This window comes from Protopterus annectens, chromosome 4.part1, assembly GCF_019279795.1.
Source record: "Protopterus annectens isolate FY-2018-M chromosome 4.part1, PAN1.0, whole genome shotgun sequence".
Classification (NCBI taxonomy): domain Eukaryota; kingdom Metazoa; phylum Chordata; order Ceratodontiformes; family Protopteridae; genus Protopterus; species Protopterus annectens.
Genome location: NC_056734.1, coordinates 518,424,312 through 518,450,827, shown reverse-complemented (window position 1 = coordinate 518,450,827; position 26,516 = coordinate 518,424,312). Strand labels below are relative to the sequence as shown.

Genomic DNA, 26,516 nt, shown 5'->3' with positions numbered 1-26,516 from the left:
CAACTGGAGAACTCTCTGCGAGTCTGACAGTTCTGTGGCCACAACCACCATCAAAGTCAGAAAAGGACATATGAGAAGGACAAACACAGAAGAAATTTATTCTCAAACAGGTGCCAAAGGGTAAGTAAATGGTCTAGATAAAACAACTGAGCAGAAAGTATTACCAAGATACACTACAGGTTTTTCAAAAGCAGTCTAATCAAGATATTGAATTAGAACTGCCACAACCACACTGGACAGAGAAAACTAAAAGTAACCGCACAAAACATCTTACATAGAAAACAACAACAACGTGAACCAGGCAAACAAACTTGGAAATACTGATTTGAGAAATATGATTCAGTGGCTGGAAGTCACCAAGATAAAGTAATTGTAAGCAGCACACAGAGCTAAAAATACACTCAGATTTTAAAACTAGGAATGGTAGCTTGGGGCAGTTTATAGATCCAGCCTTCTTGCAAGTGGCAAAAGAGATATGGAGAAGTTCATACCAACACAACATCATGGATAAAAAGGGAAGGGCCAGGTAGCCTGGAAATGCCTTAGATGCTGGATCAAGTCTGTCTGGCATTAGTCCTGATGAGGATAAAGATGAAACTCCAGTTTCAAATTGGCTTTCTATCTGGTCATTTCTTAAATGTAGCTAAAAGATCAATGGGCAAATTGGAGGTAAAAAAAATATGTCAAAAATGTTGCCATGTTGCTTTTACCATGATCCTCAGATGCCAGGGTATTTATTTCAAGGAAATGCGGCTTATTACAATGTTCTACAGATGGAAATCATGGCATGGTAGTGAAAGGTTTGTACTTGGCATAATGATAGATCTTCATAATTATTGTCTATCCATTTCAAACGAAAGGACTGGTCACCTCAGGAGGTACCCATTATTCATCATCATAGGCTTAGCCAAAGCTCATGTTCTTCCCCTAAATTTCCTCTCTTCACCAGACCAAGTTTGCTGGAACAGTATGTATAAACAACCAGGTAGGAAACCCAAGAACCTGTATCTAAGGATGCCTCATGGCCTATTTTCCTAAAGGCCTTGGGATATGTTGACAAAGCTGGCACTGAAAAGAGAAATCTATTGTACAGAAAGGAAGACAGGTGTGTTGAAGTGGATGGGACTGGATCATGAAGCTCTGTTACTGTGTAAGTACATAAATTTTGTATCTCAAATGATCCACAGACTACCCAGAAAATATGTTAAGTGGCATCATGACAGAATCCCATGGAGAATGGTGGCCACAAAGAGCTGGACCTTGAGATTGCATCCAGTTTACAGTACTTTGCAAAAGTATGCACTGAATGTCACACTGTAACAGCATAAATATAATTTACTGATGAATTCTTTAGAAAAAGCTAAAGACATAGCCATAGACCCAGCTGAATGTGCTCTACATTTACTTGGAATTGTATCGCGACTGACACAGATGGATATTTACAGTTTATTTACAGTTAGGATAGGTCTGTAAGAAGGTGGTCCAGTTTTGACAACTTTTAGAACTTGTTGTTCCACAGGTGTTAAGACTACCTGGCATATAAAAATGATGATTCAGAAAGAAATGTGATTAGGGATGACCATAGTGCAGTTGCAGCCAAAGTGGTGTTGAAAAAGGCAACAGAAGTAGCCACTGTTCAACTGTAATGAGCTCAAGGGTTTGTGGGTAGAGTTCTCTCATTTATCATAACAAAAGGTTAACTAACTATCTAGACTGGGCATGTTTGGTACCTTTCTCCCCAACATGGATTTGACAAAAACAGACAGAGTTGAGCATACTTCTTTCCAAGACTTGGTTAAGTCCACAGAGACCCTGAGCAGTCTGTGGACACCCATGAAGTGAAGGAGGCATTCATTTTTTACTTAGACCGTACAGGGAAGAACAGTGGTAACTTGATGGACTACTTCAAATCAACTTCTGTTATGATCTTGGGCATAAAAGGTGGGTTAGTTTGAAAAGCCACCTTCTCTCCTTATGAGAAATTGGGTATGGGGGATGTCCAAAGGAGTTTAGAGCTCAGAAATACTCTTAGAAATAGCTATGGCTACGAAGAAAAAAAGGTTTTCCACAATACCAATTTTAACTCAGCTAATATGGGCTCAAAGGAAGTAAGGTTAGTTTCTTCTGTATAAACTACACATCACATAGTGGAACAATGACTCTTAATGGGGTCTCAGTTTTTAAGAGACCTACAAGAAGACGACTTTCCTTAAAGATAATAAAAAAGAGGAATCCTGCTTTGTGTAAAAATTAGAGATGGCCACCAGATGCACTGTTTTCAGAGGAAACATTAAAATCAGAATCAGAGACTTCCAAGAAACAACTCTGGACCTAAGGAATAGCAATGTTTAAGGGTTTAAAGCCCTACTCATCTTAAAAAAAAAGAAAACGCAGCCAACTTCTTACTTTATGCCTGCCAAGCAGATAGTCTCTGGGCAGACAGGACAACAAACAAAACCAGTATGAGAAGTCTCACGACCTGCCTTATCAATGGAACTATAGCAGTCAAACCAAAGTCCGGGTATGCAGGTCTAGATGGACTTTCCAGAAGGTAGATATATCAATGTTTTTTTTTCTCTTGATATGGCAATGTTTTGAAAGGAAAAGCTTTTAACAGGTGAGGGTGAAAAAAAGTGAACAAGCCTGTGTTTGCCAGAAGGGAAAATCAGAATGACTGACCTTCTATAGTCTGATGATCTGGATGACTCTAGTCAATACAGGAGATAATTTGGCCAGCAGTGAGCTAGGACATCCCCACCTGCATGTCAAAGGATGTGTTTAAGAACTCGGAACACTTTATACTGGCTGTGGAAAATTAAAAAGTTATATACACCAGGAATGACAAGTGACCACTCATGGAGTACAATGAAACAATGGCTTAACCTAATGGCCAGAGAACTTGACCACCCTGCAAATGAACATTTTAAACAAGAAGCTTTCCAAATGCATTACTCACTATCATATCTGTATGATCTCACAATATATGGGATAAGTGCAACTTCCTCTTGGTTTGGTAATGTAGCAGACTACTGCCATGCTGTGGAACTGGATGACGAGAACTTGTGCATGAATGCTAGCAGGGACAGTACTGCCCTCATGTGAGACACTGCAGACATCCAGGTTCCTTGGACTGTTTGCCATTATAATCTCTTTTTGCCACCCTAGGGTAGAAACAAATCACAGTTGCATAAAAAGTCTGAATCAGCACTGGATTCCCTGCCTGTACGGTTTTGCAGGATCCAGCCATCATGCTAGATGAAAGCAACACATACTTGCATAGGATGGAGGAGTGAATCAGTGTTGAGGCTGATGTACTTGGGATTCCTCTGAAGGATGCATGGGAAGGTCTGTCATAAGGGACCACACAGAGAGAAGCTATCATCAACCCAACAGCCTTAAGACATAATTCTACTGAAGCTGCTTGGGAGCAAACAAGGAGAGATATCACTTGGCTGAGAGACAACAACCTGTCTAGGAGGAAAAGACTAGAAATACCCAGGTAAAAGAAAAACAACTAATGAGTATGAAATGGTGAAAAAGTGATTTCGTGATGTTCACAGTAAGCCCAAGGAACCTCCTGGACTCACTGGCAATGCTGAAGTGTCTTGCAGGTTAAAACAGAACATCCTGTCTCCTCTGGGGCAATATTGAAGGACAAACATACCATGACCATTCAAAAAGAATCTGGCAGAAATGCATTTAAGCATTAAAGATACAGAATGAATCTGAATTTTTTTTTGGGGGGGGGGCACCAAAAAATCCGTGATTATTACCTTAGCCCACCTTGGTCTAAAGGAACCTCTTGTACGTTTATTTTGTTGAGAAGCCTGAACAGCTCCTTCCTTGATAAACACCTCTGTTGGAAGCTGGGTCTGGGGTGCACAGGATTAAAGTCCTGACTACAATCCAAATTACCAGAGCTCAATTACAAGTTGAGCAACATATGATGGGTGAAGCAACATGGAAGCAAGTAGCCAGCACTATCTTGGCCACCCTGGGGAAGGGACTGTGACTCCATTCAAGTAATTAACACCATAAAGAGAGGGCTTGCACAGCACCAAACTTGCTGGGACTGGGAATGTATGCTCAACAATCTCGAGCTTTGAAAAACAACTAATGTGTCTTATGAGTGGAAGCATGTACAAGCAAAGGGAGGGAGAGAAGTTCCCCTAGTATTTAGACATGCTTTTGACAGCCAGCATGAGCAGGGTAAGGGGCCTAATAGAAATGTCTTCACTGCCAGGGTGTCAACAACAGTACAAAACACTTCCAACTGCTGTCTGGGTGACTCTCTCCCTCTAGCTGGCTCTCATCTCATCACCAATACATTGGAGTGAGTGGGCTTCCAAACACAATAAAAGAAACTTGGTGGCTTTCAGGTATGAAGGCAAAAAGAATATAGAAAAAAAAAAAAAAAAAAAAGACACCACTGATGGGAAGGGACACAAGACCCTGGTAAGGATAGGATCCAAACACAGGTAAGAAAGGGGACAGTATCTGCCGACGTGTCCCTTGACTACTTTTACCTTGTTTAGCCATGGACAACCCCCCCCCCCTCCCATTTGCTTCCACTAAAACACAGGTTGAGCAAGAAATCAGTGGACTGCTGCAATCCACCCTGTGGCTGAATTAAGCCTCCCAGAGACTGATGAGGGCCCTGACCTGTATGCCTATGCCTTTGATTGGTTCTAGTCTTAGAATTGACTGTAGGCTCTCAGTACCCAGCTGTGGGGCACACTGGAACTAGAACGGATCACAGCTCCTATATATTACGGCAGAAGAAAGCTGCTTACACTTAACAGTTAGCTCCTCTAGCCATCTGTGTCTCTCCAGTTCTTTCATGCTCATTAAATGCTTAACTTCAAAACTGAACAAAACGGATCCCTAAAAGAAAGGGTCTAGAATGTTCGCCTTAGTGTCCTTGCAAAATGAATAAGACACTGACAAGGGTTGCAGCGAATAGCAATACTGGATCTTGCTGTCTTATCCTGCCCTTCAGTGGCATTATGAGCCAAGTAGACAACAAGTTTGCTGTGAACTGAGAAAGCAGAATCTTGTGCCTTAAATGCACAAGATACTTAAAATACCTGTAAAGATAAAATAGTGGCAGACACAAAGGCATTCTTCCTAAACCTGTCCTTGGCCCTGGGCTCCATGCAGAGTGGAAAGAAAGTCAGGCTCTGTGGGGTAGACATCCAGTGAAGACGGTTACTGAAGTAATAACAACATCTGGCTTGGGAGCATCTACCCAAATCAAACACACCCTCTGAGATCAGAAAATCCTGTCCATTTTAGTAGGGACTTCAGCTACTATGTCCTATTCAGTCTTGGTGGCATTCTGAACAATAATCATCAGGAAAGAGAATCCCTAAGAAGGATCACTGTGGGGAGTGACAGGTCTTTTGCAGTCTCTAATGGAGACAGGTTCTGAGTGCCAACCTCTTCTCTGCTATTTAACTGCAAGGAATCCCCAAATTTGGGGTCATGAGGTGGATGGAAGAATGCTGACCTCTTCCATTATCTAGTTCTTCAGTAAGCTGGTAAAGGGCCAACTCAATATGATGGGTTTTGCACATGTTATTACATCACTTAACACAATTCTCCAAATCCAAGGATTCTAGAACCATTCTGGGGGTCTGAAGTGCAAAGGAAAACCTTAAGAGGAATGCAGAAGTGGATAACATGGCAGCAGAAGACTACTAATACAACCCAAGAAAGGAAATGGGTGAAAGAACCATTTTGGCATTGATGGGCATGTCGTAAAGCTCCCACTGGCCTGAAATCACCAGAAAAGACGGGTGTGACGCATGTGCTCCAGATGTCCACTTTTTTCCGTAAACCAATTGACAGCCCACATTCTAACCCCCAAAAGTTCTGGCAATCTGTAAACAAGCTACTACATCCTGTGTGCCCCAACTTTCCCCAATGCCTGCCCTAATGGCTCTCCTGCAGACACTGCTTGTTGTTGAGTCTTTCGGCTTTTCCCGGTTAGGGGTCGCCACAGCAGAACTCCGGTCTGCTAATGATTGTTAGTTGAATTTTACGTGCCGAGTTACCAGCCCTGATGCACAACCTTCAACGAAGGTATGCCCATTCACGCATGTCTCCACGCAGAAGACGCTCTTAGCTGAGAATCGAACCGGACAGCGTCTTACTGTGAGGCAACAACGCTATAACCCAAGTGTAACAACCCAGTGTCCTGCAGACACTGCTACTTTCCTTAATACCTTCTTCATTGACTCTATCCGCACCCTGACAAAAACAATAATATCCACGACCCCATACCCCCCTATTTCCACCAATTCTACAGTCATTTTTCTCAAACCTGTCTCCACAACCCATATCAAGTCCCTTCTCTCTAAACTTTAAACTTGTTCTCCATCAGTTGATAATTTACCTCTACAATTTCTAAAAATAGCTGTTGTCTATTGCCTTCCCCATTTCCACACTACTCAATAGATCCATTCAGGAAAACACTGTGCCTAATATCCAGAAAAAAATTCTGTCATACCCCTTCACAAAGGTGGTAATGCAACTGATCCTAAGTCAGACCAACTGCCAGCCTATCTCCCATAAAAATGTTGGAAAAAATGCATTCACAAACAGCTCCCAGATTACCTCTTCCAAGAAAATCTTACCCCTTCTCAGCATGGCTTTCACCCAAACACCATACTGCTACTGCTCTTATAACTTTCATAAATACCATCGCACAATCCTGCTATAACAGTCTCCTGCTTGTTTCTTGATCTATCCAAAGCCTTCAACACTGTTTCTCCCAGACTACTTCTATCCAAACTAGCTTCACTAAACCTTTCTAACTCTGCACTATCTTGGTTCTCCAGCTACCTCTCAGATTCCAGGTTGTAAAATGGCCATCTAGCTTCTCCCCCCATTCCTACCTGTTCAAACTGGGGTGCCTCAAGGCTCCATCCTTGGACCCCTACCTTTCAATATATTTATCAATGACCTTCACTCCTTCTTGCTCTCTCTCAATTAGTATTCAATATGCTGATGATTTCACAATCATCTCCTGCTCTGATGACATTGCTCACCTTTATACCCTCATCCAACAGTTCCTTCACTCGGTCGAAAGATGGCTTACTTCTAGCCAACTGTTACTGAACCCTAAGAAAACTAAACTTCTCCTATTCCTCTCTACAACCTCATAAAACTACCTTTTCGGTCTCCTCACTGGCAACACAGCCATCTACTGAACCTCACACAAAACTCCTTGGAACTACTATCAAACACCACCTAAAGTTTGATCTCCACACTCAGCAATGCATTAAAAAGACTCATCAAAAACTTGGACTCCTATGCAGACAAAAATTCCTCACTCATTCCTCCAGACTATCACTTGCGCAAGCCTTCCAACTCCCCAGATTACTCTATCCAGCCCCTATACTCACAAACCTCCAAACTAATCTTCTGACTAAATTAGAACTTACCTATAACAAAATTGCAAGATTTGCCTCTAACCTACCCTATCGCAATCATCACTGTCTAGCCCTAAAAAATCCTGCAATGTCTGGAATTTCAGTACCAAATGCCGTCACCCCAGCTTCTTAAGATTCAGTCTTACACGATCCATCATTTTGCCCCCCCCCCCCCATCTAAACCTTACACTCTTAGCCATGCACTCTGTAGCTCTCAACAGAACCTACTGCAAGTTTATATGTCCAACAAAAATATTGGTAAACTACTCTACAGCTACTCTGTCGCATATGCATGGAACTACCACTACATGTCAGATCTATTAACAAGTCCAGCTCCTTTAAAAATAGCACTAACAGATACCTACCGTAAGTCATGGTCACGCCTTTGCAACAACCCAACATAACATCTTCATGTCATCTATAACGTCTGCCTGCTTCTCCTCCTAAGCTGCATCTTCTATATAATTAATAAACTCTACCAATTGGACTGCTGTCCCCTTAGCTTCTATTATAGTCTTTCACTTATTTCCTACCTAAATTGCTTTTTCACCTACTTAATACCTGGGATTTTCGCCTGTTTTTACTCTTCACTCAACCTCTCAATACAGCCACCTTCCTACCTTGGCTTATAACCATCTGTACTGTAATACTCTTTTTGTACTTGTATACACCCACATTTTGCAGTTTTCTATTGGACTTACTTTTGGCAAATTTGTACTATGCACATTTTGTTTTTCTTACTCTGTCTCACCAGTTTAAAAAAAATGATAATTATTTACTGTTAGCTACTTCATGTTAGTTCTTCTTAATCGTGTTTCTCCTGTAAGCATTTACAATTGTTAATCAGTTTTTTTTTGTAATGTTGTAGCTTTTCTCCTCAGTTCTCCGCTGAAAAAGGGTCTTACCCAGTCAGACTAACACAGTCAACAAATATCAAACAAATAAATAAATGTCTAAAAAGCCAGCATCAGTACCACTAATGTCCAGAAGGCTAATGCTACAAGACCAGACACCTGGAAGTCCAATGCTGGAAAATGTACTGGAGAAGGTGTCGATCAGACTAGTACCAATAGGACAGATACTAGAAATACTAATATTGCATACTCTGTGGAGAAGACATTTGAGAAGTTAAGGAAAGAAAAACTGAAAAGATCAGTGACTGAAGTGAGTGGAGCTGGTGATTGTACAACTGACACCTATTTTTTTAGCAGTGCTGTAGAAGAGAAAATGGCAGGGAACAAGCCTGGAAACCCTATCAAAACAAAATTATACATATGGCAATCACACTCCTTGACAGAGTACATAAAGCCGCCTGATGGTAGCAGCCAGTTGAACAGTTCGCTTGTGAGGAAATCTAAGGAATGACTGACAGTGAATATGTGGTAACAGAAGGTTGAAGAAATGAGGAAGGGGACCTGAACCATGGGGAAAACTCTGGAATAAGATTCCAACACAGTATTCTTGATGGCAAATTAACAGATTTTGCAGAAAAACACACTAATTCCTTCACAACTTTTGAGTGTGACTGTTCTGAAGGAGACTGGCTCTCCACTACAGATGACTGCATCATGGATAATTTGTGGAAAACTGGATGACTTTTGTTTACCTTAGACTTCTGGAAAAAGTACGACTTTCTGAAGATGGCAAGCTTCTTTTTGGATGAGCAATATTTTTCTGACCTTGCAGAAATTACCTGAGTGGCAGACAAATCTTGTTCTTTAGCCTAAGCTCCAAAGGTTCTCAAAAGGGGCGAACTTCCCAAAGACACCCCCTGGTGACACTTCTTTGAAAACCGTTTCTAAATGAGAAATGACACCATGCTGTGGCCCAATTTGAGAGAGATGTTACCATGGTGTATGATGGGAAGGAGAGGCTGGGCAAGTTTTACCTGACAAGTTTTCCAAACACCTGAAGACCTTTTATCCTTAGTTCTACTGATTAAATACTAAAACAAACATCTTAAAAACGTCAGTTGATTGAACTTACTTGAAATTTGTATTCAATTTCTCCATGGTCTTCAAATAGCACATTGGGTGCAGTCCGCATGATCTCTGTGACTTCCTGTCCTGTGAAGAGGCACCTGTCCTTCAAGAAACGTGCAGTGTTGTTAACCCTTTTCAGGGGGAGGCACAAAATCTGTGGATAGTATGCTACCAGTCGCTGCAGACTGCCTAGTGAGAAAGGAGCAAAGAGGGAATTAGGGAAAATAAAGAAAAATGTGATACCGTCTATTCATCCACTCATTTTATATACCTGCTTTTATCCATGTAGGGTTATGAGGGGGTAAAGGACCTGCACAGTAAGTGAAAAGCACTAATAGGGAACCAGCCACTGATGTCTGCCAGTCTACTGCAGGACCTACACAGGCAGACACACACCTAAGGTAAATTTACCATCACTGACCCATGCACTTGCATATCTTTTAAAAATGGGAGGAAACCAAGTTAAGGGGCACACAACCAGGTTCCTCAAAGAAGAAAACTCACCTGAGACAACTAGGAACTGTTGATACTAACTGCTACAGCACACTATTACCTTTCTACACTAGTTCAAAAATAAAAAAGTATTACAGTTCAGAGAGGAGTTTCTCCATAACAGCACAGATTTACTATTCTTATATAGGTCATTAATTCCACTGGCATCACAGCTGACCTGAACAGATTTCTTATTTTCTTCCTGATCTTTCTCCACATATGGATCATGTCACCTCTGCTAGAATCATAACTAACCTGTGCTTTTTTTAGCAGTAATGAATATGCAATTCTACTGCTGCTGCTGTTTACAGCTAGGCTTTGTGACTCCATGAAGATACCACTACATAAACGCGGGCAACATGGAAATGAGTTTATTTTTCAGAGTTTAGCCAATTTCATTACCAAAGCAATTTACCAGTCTGAAACAATAAGTAACAAGGTCACACAGAAACAAATCAGTAACCTCTAATACAAGAGGTTTTAAGGAATCCCATAGTGGAAAATCTAGCTTGGCTAACTTTTCTTAAAGCAATTTACCAGTAGAAAATTACACAACTACTGATTACACAACTACACATAATGAGTTCTCAGAAAACATTCGAGTCACTGGTAAAACAATTAAACTATTAAAGAATCAGAAGACAGCCTGTGCCCTTGTACAAGCTTACACTGTGGTTAGACTACTACTACTCAAGATGCAAAGATACTGAAACAAAAACGTTATGATGACTTATAAGCACAGATATGAAGACTGATTAACCTCTGGCATCAGGACTGGTCCATGAATAAAACTTTCCCAGGCTGCCAGCTTCACCTCCAGCCTCCCTTCTCCAAATAACCACAAGATCTAAATGTGATACAAAACAGATATCTACAACTACAAAATGGCACAATTTCCTAATAATCTTCCTGAGTAGCTACCATATGGGAATACAGCTGACAACTATGATACCAAAGAGAGGGATATGGACCTAGAAATAATACTCTGTTTATAATGTTTTACAAATTTACCCAGAGCTGGTCAAGAAACTGCAGCCACAAATAATGTGATGTCTCTTATGAATAATATCTCTCATGAAAATGTGCGTTACGAAATGTAGACGGGGCTTTCCGATATTTTGCGCAGCAAAGAAAGTACTGTTTCAAAACATTTCTACCATCTCCACTTTTGGTGAATGATAGAAATTGCTCACAGTCTTTACAAAGAAGGGCTTGGGCCCGGGGCTTTTCGATATTTTGCGCAGCAAAGAAAGTACTGTTTCAAAACATTTCTACCATCTCCACTTTTGGTGAATGATAGAAATTGCTCACAGTCTTTACAAAGAAGGGCTTGGGCCCGTTAACACATCAAGAGTGTTATATTTAATTAGAGGAATTTGTGCGACTAGACCCTGAAGGCCATTCTGACATCAGACTTTACCTTTTTTGGATTGTCGTGCCTGTTTTCTGAATACCATTTTATTGCTGGCTTGTTGGTCTCTGGTCTAACACTAGTAGAAAAGTCTTGTGTCTTAAGAGCTAATAATAACTGCAACTCAGAGATGGGGAATGAACGGAAGAGTTCCTTAACCACTTCAGCCGTCTTCTCTTATAATTAAAGAGAGAGAAGAGGGAACATTTGCCCAACAGAACATTAAGCAGTTGTGCTATGGCAGCTTCTGGCAAAGGAGCGAACATCAAGGTTGCACAGTTCTGGAAGATGGACCCTACCGCTGCCACTCTGCAAGTCACAGCTACAGTGGGATATCCATGCTTGACCACAAGCTTTCCTACATTCAACTTGGAGACTGCATCTCAAATCTTATCTTTGCAGTTTCCCTCGCAACATGTTTTAGGATTTTACAGTGATACTTTGGCTAACGATGTCAGGCAGTTAACCACTGAAAGGGCTTGTGTGGCTAAGGTGTAAATCTCTTTCCCTGACCTATCAAGAATCATACTTCTCCTACCACTAAGAAAAGCACAGAGGGCTTGGAAAATTTTAGTCTTCGGCTGTATCTTTGGACTGTACAAATACTGGAAGTACTGCTAAAATCTATACAGTCTGTCTTCTTGGGAGAGGATAAGCTGAAAATCCTGGTTCCAGCAAGGTCATCAGAGGCATTTTCACACCAACACGCTGTCCAGGTCGATTCTCACCTAGAGCGTCTTCTGCGTGGAGGCATGCGTGAATGGGTGTACCTTCGTTGAAGGTTGTGCGTCAGGCCTGGCAAGCCGGTACGTAAAAATCAACTGCCAATCATTAGCGGACCGGAGTTCCGCTGTGGCGACCCCTAACCGGGAAAAGCCGAAAGACACAAACAAACACTTCCAGCACCACAGGAACTGCCATGGGCTTCAGTCCCTCAAGTTATCTCTCTCTTTTTTTAAACATGAAGCATCTTATCACTTATGACAAAGGCAATCATTCATTTCTATAAATGAAAATAAACCATGTTGACAATCTTAGTTGCAAGCATTATACATCACAAACAATATTTTTAGTTGCAAATATTTTACATCACATATAATCTACCCAAGCAATGTCGGTCAAACATTACATACCTCATTCAAATCCTGCCTTATTTTAAACCTCATTCCTCCTCCGCATGTATTGCTCCCACAATTCACATTTTTTTCCATGTAATCTGCTCCTACCCTTTTCTAAAGATCACAATTCCAGTTCTTTTATCTCCGTTACTATATTCACTACTTGTAGTACAGTTGGTTTAAACTTTGATTTCAATTTTTTGTAATTACCTTTTTGGCAGTCACCATAATTAGACTCAGCAAGGCCTTACTATGTCTAGGCAATTCAGATTCTGTATCATAGCTCAGAAAAATAATTTCCCTAGATACGCCAATTTGCTCATCCAGTTTCTCTGACAAAATACAAGAAATAAAAACAGTCTCCCACAAGGAAAGTGACCAATAAAGGTAAAAAAAATAAGAACACACAAAAATAGAAACATCGGTCACTCACGGCAGGTAAATAAAATGTATATTTATTGTTAAAAGGATCAAAAGTAAGCGCTTTCGCGATAAAGCATAACCGCTTCATCAGACTTCAGTTGCTAACAGAAAGCATACCCTTTATATAGGCACAATCAAGCTAGCATAATTGAAACAATTAAAAGCAATTAAGAATAAAAGACAAAGAGACCTCCAGAGTACATATATACACAAGGGTCTACATTTAAAATGTCGAGTGTTCTAACATCGAACCCTAGCAATCGGAAATCGAACATTCGGAACAAATTTTTTCCTAGGGAAAACATTTGCTGTTCCAAAACACATACACACAACACAAGCACACCAAACAAACAGCAATCCACACACATACACCTAAACTCGTACACCTAACCCTACACTAAACTATACATACACACCACTAACTATCCACTTACCTTAACCCAAACCCTAATCCGAAGGTCCATCGCTATCGCACAGTCACCTCACCCGCGCCCTAAACCTAACTCACCTAACCCGCATGTCCACACAATCGCACACTTACCTGGCCCGCGCCCTAACCCTAACTCACCTAACCTGCCCTAACCCACACGTCCACACAATCGCACACTTACCTGAACCCGACCCGTAACTTTCCACCAGAGCGGTGAAACTACTGAAGCAACAGAAACGGACAACCAAATTCTTTCCCTAGGAAAGAATTTGGTTTCCTGTTACTTCGATATTTTCAGCGTTCGCTGAAAATGGGTCGATATTAGAACACCCGACATTTCAAAAGTTTGGTGTTCTAATATAGACCCTATATACAATTATGTCTGTGTGAATCCACATATCAGAAACATAATGTTTCAAGCATCTAGATTTTAGAGAAGGTTTTAATGAAACTTTACTATTTAGACTAGGGGGCTTATCAGCCTGTAAACGTAAAATCCATTTTTGTTCTATTTCTTCAGTTTTATTACAAAAAACTCCACCTCTGTTATTTACACCTATATGCTCAATGACAAAAAAATGGAACTCATGGTCTAACCCTTCTCTCAAAACATGCTGTACAAGTGCACTAGTTTCTTTGCTGTTACGCATGTCCCTGTGATGTTCAAGGATTCTATCCTTCAACATTCGGTTAGTTTTTCGTATACAGAATGCAAAACAAACTTTGCAGAAACAAAAATAAACCACGTTCCTAGTTCTGCAATCAGCATAATATTTAAAATCAATCTTAAACTTCATAGAGGAATGTTCAAAGTGATTACCTGTATAAATATGCTTACATGCACAGCAGTTTCTACATGGATAAGTCCCTGTCCTATCGGATAACATTACAGTACATTTATTAGATTTGTAGCATAGTTGTTTCTTTAAAGAGCAATTTTTCTTAAAGGAAAAAAGGGGGGTATCATGAATTACATTCTTTAATTCCTCTACAGCATGCAGAACATTCAAGTTCTTTTTAATCACTTCACAGGTTCTGTTAATGTCATTAGAAAGGGGGAGAACTACTCTGAGAGGTTCACGATCAATCTGCCTACTATCCACAGTAGTATTGGGATTAATCTCAGTCGTGTCACTAAAGCACGGTCTACATCTAGAGCCTCTTTCATTCCAAGCAGCCTTAATACATTCATCTATTTCATGTTCTTTATATCCCCTATCTAGGAACTCTTGTTTTAGTTCTTTCAGGGCTGTCTCAAGGTATGCATCATTATTGTGAATTTGCATTATCCTATACACTTGCCCTTTTAACACATTCCTTTTAACATGTCTTGGGTGCAAGCTAGTGTAACAGGCTATTCCTTCTGGCCGGCTTCCTATACAATCTTGTTTCAAAGATATTAAGACTTTCCTTGTTGACCTTTATATCCAAAAACTCAATTTCAAAATCTGAAAATGTATATGTAAACTTAAGAAAATGAGTAGTGCTACACAAATAGGCAATAAAATCTTTAAGCTCATCAACAGTGCCATCCCAAAGTAAAAACAGGTTATCCACAAAATGTACATACCATACGACAGGTTTACTAAAAGGATTTCTGTCAAAGATAAAGTCCAACTCCCACTGGACCAAACAGAGGTTGGCATAGCTATTGGCACAGAGTGCCCAGTGCTACGCCAACCTTCTGTAAATAAAATGCATCATTGAACATGAAAGCACTGTTCTCTAAAATCATCTCAAATAAAGTACTGATGAGTGATATTTTTACTCTATCCCAATTCCTAAGGGTTAGAAACTTTTCTATGTTAGCTATGCCCCAATTATTGGGGATCACAGTAAACAATGACTATGTCCAAGGTTACTAGTAAGCAATCTGTCTTAAGATTCCGAGTTTCACTGTGCAACTTTTGCAAAAACATTTTTGTATCTTTCAAAACAGTGCGACAGCTCTCAAAGTGGATGTAGCTGTTTCTCCACATAAATGGAGAGAGGTTCAGTGACCCATCCTCTACCTGAGACAATAGGCGTCATGGGGGGAGGTGTGAGATGTTTATGTACCTTTGGCAACCCATATATGTTCGGTGTCATAGGATGCTCTACGTTGAAATAGTCGAACAGGGGTTCACACTAATTCTATTTGTTATAAGTAAATCAAAAATTAAAAAACATATTTTATCTATAATGCCCTTAATAATCCGGACATTAATACTGACATAAGTGTTAGCATCACTCAATAACATTTATTTGCTGTATATACATGTCTCTGTCTATTACAACCACACAGCCTCCTTTATCTGCTGGTCTAATTTCTATGCCAGACATGCCCTTTAGTTCACTTAAGGCAGAAGTTTCAGCAATTGACATATTAAGAGGCACAACAAACAGAGGCACAACAAACTAATAGGTATAGTATTCTCATCCTAAGGGGTGGTGAAAGCCACACACACTCTGGCTAGGCTTATAAATGCCCTAGGGCAGATAGCCTAGTATGAACCTATAAAAAACATAGCATCATTGCATTCAGAGTGTGTTTTACGAATCTCTCTCTCACACAAATCAATAAAGGCTTCCACCATAGGATGTGGTGGTGGAATGAAAGTACTAGGCTTCCTGAGTATAGTAGTATTCTCAAAACAGGTACTAAACATAAACCTTGAGATTCAAGGTACGACCAAACAATTTCAGATGTTTCAAAGTTTCTACAAGATCCCCACACTGAGCAGGGATGAAATTTAGTCCTTTAGATAGCAGTGAGATCCGAGAGTCAGTCTGCAAATACGAAGAAATGTTAATAACTAAACTTGCCTTTTCCATCTGCTCTCTTGATTCTCTGGGTGATTCGTAATCTCTAGTCGCCGCAGTTGACCTTACCTGCCCCTGCTCTTCGAGCGGTTCCATATAGGAAGCGGGTCCTTCAACAAACATTCATTTTTGTTAGGACCAATTGCTCCATCGGTCTTGTTCCTACCTTATTGGTAGGCGTAGTATGTGGTCTGGCGTCTCTCTCGTTAGTAGTATGGAGCTCAGAAACTAAAGAGGGTTCTTGCTGGGGCAAAATACGTAATTGTTCAGTGGTGGTGGCGTTACTTTTTTCCTCTAGAGCCGGGATATTTATTTCAATGCATTGTGGTTGGCCTTGTATGGGATTTGTTCCTGGTTGTGTGGAACTAGCTCGATTATTGGTCGCTGGTGTTGTCCTGTTTACGAATCAATGTCAGTCCTCTCTCTGGGCCATGAGAAGATCGCCCTTTTTTAAAATCTTGCTGATCCCTCTGCAATTTCCGCATTTTGACAGTCTGCAGATTCTTGTCGTAAACAGCAATATTGTCATATAGGGAATCAAGCTTATTGCAGAAGTCATCCTTAAATTGGTCCAACAACTCATTCTGTAGAACATTTATCTCACTGAGCAGCTCTCTCTCTTGCGGAAGAAAAAAGTCAATGATGAGCTGCATATATCTGGTGCTCAACTCCAAATTCAGTTGTTGCCAGCGCCATAACAGCTCAGGATAAGTTCCACCATAGCTGGGCATGGTTAATACTCTCAAACCCCTGGGAACTACATTGAAGTGCAATGATGCTTCAAGATGGAAGCGCTGCATTGCAGGCACTTGAATTGATAAGAGTTTATTTTCAAGCACAAGATATTTAGTAATAAAGTTCTCGTAGGATTCATCATTATTCAGAATAGGAATAATCTGCGTTAGGGCATCATTTGACAGTAACGGATTGCTACCATTATGAAGGATACCATTCCAGCGAAGAGCATGCATGTGTTCTCCATTGTGTTCTTCTTTAAAGTCCTGGTTCTGTCCCATTTCAGCATAGCTTGTAATGCCTTCTGCCATGTCCAAGTGAGATCCCAAAACACAACAATGCAAGAAATAAAAACAGTCTCCCACAAGGAAAGTGACCAATAAAGGTATTTTTGATTATTCTGTGACAAAATAGTCTGCAGGGAATCTTTAAACTCATTACACTCCCAGAAAATATGTTCCCAAATGCTTCTTTTTTCCTCCATCACATATTTAACATTTGTGGCCTACTTTAGGTATAAAAATACCTATAAGCAAAAATCCAAAATCTTCTAGATTTTGTTGCATATTTGGGAGACGTACATATATCCCTCCCCATTGTTTCTTTCTGAATTGCTTATCTAAGCTCTCTTCCCAATCCTTGCTAGCCTCCTCTGATTGATTCTTATTGTTCTCATTCAAAATGTTCTATGCTCTACTAATTATTCCTTTTTTAACAGCAGCTTCTGTTCTAGACACTATTAAAAACTCTACCAGTGCTGGTCTTTTGTTTAGGAACCCCCTATTTCATTCTCTTTGCCTATACTCTGATATCAATCCTTTATAGGGAAGGCAATCTCCAAGATGCAGTCCAAATACATTTTTGGTGTCTTTCCATTCTACTGCACACCCCTCTATGTGTTTGCTCTCAATACCTTAGTTCCTTTGCCAGTTTTCTCAGATAAATTCCAGCCCCCCTCTTGCCTACTGTTTGCATCCCTAATAGCAGTCAACCCTATCAGGAGAATCTCCATTTCTGGGTTGGATTACTTCTTAGAATACTTTGTGCTACTTTATGAATACAATATTCTGTATGATTATTGTTATTCCAAAGACAACCACAAAGCATTCTATAACTATGTCAAGAATCTAAATGGCAATGCTCAGATCTGCTCTGAGCTAAAACAGAATGGCATTAAATATACTGATCCAAAGGATATTGCCAATATCCTGGCAGATCGATTCAGTGCCAACTTCACCCCCCTCTCACCCCCTAAATGGCCCATCTCAATACCGGAAGATTGCCAAATTCCAGTAATAATGGCCACACAGGTACAAAACGCACTCTCTAAAGCCAAGAATACAGCATCCATGGGACCAGATGACATCCCGGGCTGTGTACTACATGAACTACAATATGAACTGGCACCTCACCTAAGTGTCATGTTTAATCATAGCCTCACCTCAGATTTCGTACCCACTGAGTGGCGCAGAGCTAGAGTTATCCCAATCCACAAGGGGGGAATCCACCTTGGATCCCGGAAACTACCGTCCCATCAGTCTGACAAGCCTTATCTGCAAGGCCATGGAGCGTATTATCATGGAACTTATAAACAAAGACATTGGCAACCTTCAAACACTGGACCCCACCCAGTTTGGGTTTGTGAAGGGCCGATCTTGTCTCCTGAACCTGATTGACTTCTTTGAATCAGTCTCCAGAGCCATGGACAAGGGTAAGGTGGTCCACACAGCCTATCTAGACCTTGCCAAGGCCTTTGATACCATCCCCCACTCTGGAATAATAGATAAACTTACTAAGTTGGGCATTAATCCCTATGTCACCCAATGGGTTGCTAAATGGCTTACTGATAGAACCCACACTGTAAAAGTAGCCGACTCCAAATCCAGCTCCAGACAAGTGACAAGTGGAGTACCTCAGGGTTCCGTCCTGGGGCCGCTCTTGTTTGGCATCTACTTCTCTGAAGTACAGGTCAACACTAAGGGACTCTGGCTAACAAAGTTTGCAGATGACTGCAAACTGGGAGCCATTATTGAATCCCCAAATGATGTGGATACTCTACAAAAGGGCCTTACAGAAACAGATGCTTGGTGCCAGAGCCATGGGCTCAAGCTCAATGCCAAGAAATGTATCGTTATCCCCTTTGGGAAAAAACATGTATCCATGAATTACCATATAGGTGGCAGTACACTAAACACAGAAAGTGTGATAAGAGACTTAGGGACACAGGTGGACAGTGGTCTCACGTTCGATAACCACATCGCCACAACAGTCAGGAAATCCTTCTATGTGGCACACCTCATCACGAAGGGCTTTTCATCCAGAAAAAAGGAGGTCATTGTCCCACTGTACTCCTCCCTCAGACCCATTATAGAATACAACGCCCCATTTGATATGTACCTCTCAAGATATCTGCAACAACTGGAAAGGCCTCAGAAATACCTCACTAAAAGAATCACAGGCCTAAAGCAGATGCCCTACGCTGACCGCCTTAAAAAACTCCAGCTATACTCTGTTGCATATCGTCTACTCAGAGGCGATCTCTGCTTAACATACAAGGTCATGTCAAACCCAGAGCTGTTGGACATGCTACACTTAAAGAAATCCCAATCCCTCAGAGCTACACGCTCCAGGGATCTAAACCTTGTCATCACAATAAACAAAACATGCTGGAGGGATAGGTTCCTGACCCAGAGACTCCCCAGACTCTGTAATAGATTGCCCATACATGTCAAGCAGAGTGCCTCTTTGGACCTCTTCAAGAGGAACCTTGACGATTGGATGGGAGAAAGGAAATTCACCCCAGGGATCACGTCTGTCGCCCTGCTAGACAGGGGTCCAGGAAAGTAAATAATGTGGGAAGAAATAGCCAGGGAATTGTTATGGCTAGGCTTGTATAGGCCCTAGGGCTGATAGCCTAGTACCAACCTATGAACCTATGAATTCCTCTTAAAGATCTGCATCCAAAATCCCAGTATCTCCTTGCTTCTTGAGCTTCCTCCAAGTCCTATCATCATCCCTTTCCACTCTGAATTACAGTTTTCTGCTTGCGCAATGTATGGTAGACTTAACTGTGCAGCTCTGAAAAACCCCTTCAAATCAGGTAATCCCAAGCCGCCTTGTTCTATTGGAAGAATCAGCTTATCCCACTTGACTCTTGCCATCTCCCCCTCCCAAACAAAATTTTTCAGCTGTTTATTAATTTCTAGCCACACTTTCTCATCGGGTTGATAAAGTATGCCTGACCTGTGTATAACTCTAAAGGGATGAAAATATTTTAACTGCTTGTTATCTTGCAATCCATATAACAGTTTCCAATTTCTCAGTTTTTGTATCATCTTTTGCTTAGTCTCTTCCCACGTAATACTTAGCTGCCACACTGGAATAATTTTTAATCCATACTCCCAAGTACTTCATTTTATTATGTTCCATAAATATGGATATTGCTGAAACAATTCATGTGTGGGTCCATAATTTATAGCTATTGTCTTTGTTTTAGCTTCATCAATTTTGTATCCCGAAAAGATTTGAAACAGTCTCAAAATGTTCCATGACACTGAAATGTCCTTTTCTGGTTTTATCAAGTATAAAATAAAATCATAACTAAAGGCAGCTTTTCTTGAATACCATACCAATTATATCCTTAAAATTCTGAGTTCCTTATTTTCTTTCCAATGGTTCTAAATATAATGCAAATAGAGGACATCCCTGGCTGGTTCCTCTGCTAGTAGAGATTATTAGAGAGGAACACACATCCACTTGAATTTTCGTCACTGATCCTTCGTATAGCCTCCTAATCAACAAACATTATAATTTTATCAGGGAATACATATGCTTCCCATTGCCCTGCTCAAAATCCCAGCTTACTCTGTCAAATGCTTTCTCTGCATCAAAACCACCACCAACGATAGTATTTTTTTTACATTCTGCTTCTCTCTAGATCATCCATGTTCTATGTTCTGTTAATGTTGTCAAATGTTTGCCTCTTCACCACAAAACCACATTGATCCAAATCTATCAATTCTGGCTATCAATCACTTTTGCCACTTTTACCATTATGGACATAAATACTTTATAATCATGGTTTAGGATTGAAATGGGCCTGTATGAAGCTGGATCTGATGGATCTTTACCCTCTTTAGGTATTACAGCTACCACCACTTTCTTTCAGGATGTTGGTACTTCTTTTAAAATACTGTTAAACAAAACCTTCCAGATCTTTAGCTGTCTTTTCCCTTCTAGCTTACAAACTTCCACAGGAATACCATCCGTTTACTATGGATTGTTGATTTTATCTCAGCTCCTCCTATCCTGTTAGTAATTGAGCCTCATCTGCCTCTAACCTTGACATATTTAATTCTTCCATAAACATTCCCATCTGTACCTTTTCTTGATTTCCATACATCTCTGCTTTATACAGACTTTCATATAATTTCCAAAATATTTCTAGTACTGCTAAAGGCTCTCATTATCTTACTTGTTACAGGCTTCTTAAGCTTGGCGACATCCGTTTCTACTTTCTGTTACTTGAATCATTGTGCTAAAAGACTTTATGCTCTAGGGTTATCATCAAAAAACAGTTGCTTCATAGCAATCTTTCTAAACTCATACATATTAAAATCGAGGTAATCCCTTATTTTTTGTTTAACAATTTTGCAGTTGCTCCTCTTCTTGTTCTGTAAGATTCCTCCTATTCTGCAGTATTTTAACATTTGTCAGTTCCTGTAAATAATTCTTGTTACTTCTTAACCATGTCACGCTTTCATTTCCACCCCACTGTTAAACTCCACTTTAATTTTATCCCATTCCCTAGTTATATTTTCAAAAGAAATTACTATCTTTTCTAATAGCTCCTGAATAATTTCCACGACCTATTCCTTAAATTCCTCTTTTTAACATGGGTGGGAAGGTGCCAGTGCCTCATTTTTATTTCATCACCCTGTGTTTTTATTTTAGTTATTATTGGCACATGATTTGAAATGGTTATTGGGTGTGTATCAAGATTTTCAATTAAATGCACATGTTCCTGTGAAACGTAAATTATATGCTACAGTTTGTTGAGGCTGCCACTCGAACGAGCTTCAAAAAGCGAGCCAGCAGCGATTAACAAAGAGCATGTTTTTCTGTTGCCCCCTGCTGGCCTTAAGCTATCCATTATCCACTGAAAAGTATGGGCTCATGAGGTTTGAAGAAGCCCATCAGGGTGAAAGTGCTAACCTACATATCTACAATAAACTTGTGGACTATACTTGTGTGTTGGAATTTATCATTTGGAGCTATATTTGCATCAAGGAGCCCTGGATATATTTGTTTAATCAGCCCTGGAGTGCCCCTGTGCTTTTTGATTGGGATTATTACTTTGCATAGCGTAAGGAGCACTTACTCCTTGGTCGCTTGTCTTGTTTGTTCGTAGTAAATTATATTTAGCCTAGCCCAGTTTGTGCATCTTGGGGACTAATAAGTAAATTCACTCAGAACTCCTAGTACTCCATTTACATCTTCCATACCAAATATTTTCATACATTTCGTCAAAAATCTACCCTGCTTGGTTACAGTTTCCTTTCTGAGCACTACAAACGCATCTTCATTGCTGCAAATCAATTCCAGTCCCCACCTACAAGTAATATTCCCTGATGGAAGCTGATTTCTCTCCCAGAATTTTCTTAAGCTTCATTATAGCAGTTTTAGGTGGAATATAAATACATGCCAGTGTAATCCTCCATTGGCGGTAGCCCTTTAGTACTAAAATCTACCATTATTATCTTTTTTCATCCTCGTCTATCAGTATCTGAGCTCCTCTTGCAATTAATATATGTACTCCTATTTTCCTTTGTCCCAAGTAGTCCACTGAATAACCACCCTGAAAACCTTTCTTTATCAAATTCACATGTTCATTTCTTTTCTGTAGCATAGCTATTTGCAATCTACATTTTTAATACAGTTCACTACTTTTTTTTGTATTTATCTGCGAGACCATTAACACTATGCTTTCTGAAATGTATTTAAGCTTCAAAGTTATTATTCTCACCTTTTATGTCAACAGCTTTTTTGCTCCGTGTCTAGTTCCAGCTTTTGTGTTACATACGTACACTGTTTGGCAGGCTGATCTTTTATACAGTTGTTGCTTGTCATATCATGTTGAGCCTACATCACATCTTACATAACTTTTTGTTTTATTGAAAGCCCTCAAATGGAAAAAAAAAAGACACACCTCCCAATATTCCCCTAAAATCTATTAACTTAATACCAACACACAGAACTATGTACATCTTCAAATATTGAAATTTTACCCTCTTAATAGGAACAAGTGTCCCAAACTGATAGCCACACTCCCAGACTTGGATTAACTTAAATATTAAGATGCATAGGAGAGCCTGTGCTTCTAAGTGTTGTCTGTTTTTGTCTCATCTTTATAGCTCTCTCTGATGGAAAAACACTTTGATGCTTTCAGAAAACATCATCTCCCATCCATTTCTCTTCATCAGACCATCTCCATGGAGACATGAGGACAGATACAAAGCTGCAACCAAAAGTATTTGCTAGAAAAAACCTTTATAATATTCAATGTTTTTTTTTTTATTTACTTTGCTTTCTCTTAAGACTTGTTATTGGATCAAATTAATGGCCTTAATCCAGACATTCCTATGCAATAATGTGAAAATGTACATTATACCATGACCTCCCATTAATATTACAAAACGTGCACGCTGATTGGTCAGCGTGCACGTTGTAAATCGACTTATACTAATGGAAAAAGGTCCGGTCGCCTGGACTTTTTCCATTAGTACAAGTCTTTTTTTAAAACACTGTCTCACTATGTTAAAGGAGTTTAACATAGCGAGACAGTGTGTAAAAAGCAACAGAGATCTTGCTTTCTCCATTGCTTTTTTTTTTTTTTTAAACCTGTCTCGCTATGTTAAATGGGTTTAACATAGCGAGACAGCTTTAAAATAAGCAACGGAGATCTCAGTTGCTTTTTTTAAAGCTGTCTCGCTATGTTAAACCCATTTAACATAGCGAAACAGTAAAAAGCAACTGAGATCTTGCTTTCTCCGTTGCTTTTGCCCACAGTTCTGATGTACAGCATAAGCATACGCATGCGCAGTACATCAGAACTGCTGCAGAATACCAGACAGCTGCGGAAGGGCAGCAAGGAGGCATTATACAATGCCATTATTTAAGAAAAGTAATTATTTTTTTCCTTAAATAATGTCATTGTATAATAGCAATAACCCACTTCTAGGTGTGGGTAATGCTGGATTTACCCACAGTTGGCTTTGTTTGGCCACTCGGGCTTCGCCCTCATGACCAAACCACACCAACCGTGGGTAAATCCAGCATTACCCACACCCAGGCATGGGTTATTGCTATAGTAATTGTTCTCTTTTTTTTTTTTTTTTTTTGCCATGCACTTTTGACCAGACTTTTTTTTTTTCTTAAACACTGCAGTGCCTACATTTCTTAAAACTGAATAAGGAGAAAGATAGAAGGAAAAGACAGGAGCACCTGTTTACAACAGTACCCCCCCCCCCCAAAATTAAACTTAAAAATGAAAAATCGACTTTATAGTATGCAAAGAAAGTAATGCACTATAAACATATTAGTATCAAGAAAAAAATTGTTTAACTTACAGTTAACGTTCTCCCTCCTCTTCCCCTCACTTACATATTTTTCCAAACATTAATGACATGAAGTAGGGCATATGCTTTAGAATTCCCTAAAAGTTTAACAAAAAAAGTCAAAAACTTCCAGTATTTACAGATTTTCTTGTTCTGGTCATGTTTCATAAATATAATTATTGCTTTGCAATCACACATTTGTCAATTTCCAAGTTACTGGTTTTATTCATGTTCTTCTCCATCTCCTGTTTCACAGCTCATGTTTTGGTGGACAAACTTTTGTTATTTCCTTCTTAGCATGTACTGCATCAAAAAATTATTTTGTCCCTCCAGGAAAGAATATTATGAAGACAGCTGGGCACATCCATTTGAATCGGACGTCTGCTTCTTGATGTGCTCTGAACAGTGGACTAAATTTAGTCCTCTTCTGCCTGGTGCACAGTGAGTAATCCCTCTCCATAAACATTCAGTCTCCCACTTTTAGTACTTTATCTTTCTGCCACAGTTTTGTCAGAATCAACTCCTTGTGCTGGTAGACTGCAGCTTTACTATTAAAGGTCTAGGATGTTTTCTCATAGCCAGGTTTGGAGGATATACATGATGTGCCCCTTTCAATTAATAACTCTTGCTGTGGAATACCAGTCCAGTTGCTTATTTGTGATTTTATAAAATTAATGTCCATTCCTTCTGAGATTTTCTGCTGTACCAGAGAAGCCAGGTTTTCCCTCATGTTTTGTAACCGATTTTCTCTCAGGTCTTCTCTACTACTTTTTCATGGTATCCAGGCAGTGCACTTACTAGCCAGTTACTGAAATTTACCCAGAAATACAAAGTCCACTGGCTTTCTCTGCTGAGTTTGTTTTCACACTGGGAGAGATAGAATTAAGCTGTTACTCAATATGCAGCCATCTTGAAAATCTCTCAAGGTTTCTCTTTTTAGTGTCGGACATCTCCATGAACTCCCATTTAGATAAACTGACAAAATGCTTTCTTCACTGCAGCTGTGTTTTCGGGAACAGCTACGAGGCACAAGTTAGATCATCTTTATTCTCCTAAGATAACTCTGACTCTGGGAATGGTGAAGACTCCCATTTTCTTTTAATAAAGTGAGTGCAAAAGGCAAATGGCTGAGAAGAAGCCTGCAGTGAGCACTATCACATGGTGAAGAACTCTACGGCTAGTCTCTTAAAATCATACTCAGCTAGTTACAGTTGAGGTTTTGAGCTCACTGAGGTTTAAGTACTGGGAACCCAGCCACTGGGGATGCACAAGCCAGTGCATTTCTTTGTGCCAGTCCCAAACCCGGATAAATGGGGAGGGTTGCATCAGCAAGGGCATCCGGCGTAAAATTTTGCCAAATCATACATACAGACAAAAGTACAGATATACATACCGGATCGATCGAGGCCCGGGTTAACAACAACCGCCACCAGTACTGTTGGCCAACAGGGTGCTGGCAGTAATTGGGCTACTGTTAGCCAAAGGAGGAGAAGAGGGAGAAGGCATGCCCAAAGGCAGGTAAACGCTAGGACTGTGATAGTGAGGGTCGGAACTTTGAATGTTGGCAGTATGACTGGTATAGGGAGAGAGCTAGCTGATATGATGGACTGAAGGAAGGTTGGTATATTTTGTGTGCAAGAGACCAGATGGAAGGGGATCAAGGCTAGGCGTATCAGAAGTGGTTTGAAATTGTTTTATCATGGTGTGGATGGGAGGAGAAATGGCGTAGGCATTATCCTGAAGGAACAATATGCTAAGAATGTTTTAGAGGTGGAAAGAGCGTCGGATAAAGTGATGTTTATGAAGCTGGAAATTGATGGTGTAATGATGAATGTTGTTAGTGCATATGCTCCACAAGCTGGGTGTGCGATGGATGAGAAAGAAACATTTTGGAGTGAGTTGGATGAAGTGGTGATGACTGTACCCAAGGGTGAGAGACTGGTGATTGGAGCAGATTTCAACGGGCATGTTGGTGAAGGGAACAGAGGGGATGAGGAAGTGATGGATAGGTATGGTGTTAAGCAAATGAATGCAGAAGGTCAGATGGTAGTGGATTTTATGAAAAGGATGG

At 40.2% G+C, this 26,516-nt stretch overlaps 1 protein-coding gene across 1 annotated transcript in view; it reads right to left on the bottom strand.

Annotated features, from left to right (window-relative positions):
• MTERF4 (mitochondrial transcription termination factor 4) overlaps nucleotides 1-26,516 on the bottom strand; it is a 322,348-nt gene that overhangs the window by 77,828 nt on the left and 218,004 nt on the right. The window contains exon 3 of the mRNA XM_044070330.1: nucleotides 9,423-9,607. Within this exon, the coding sequence (XP_043926265.1) occupies nucleotides 9,423-9,607 (185 nt within the window). The remainder of the gene's footprint in view (nucleotides 1-9,422; nucleotides 9,608-26,516) is intronic.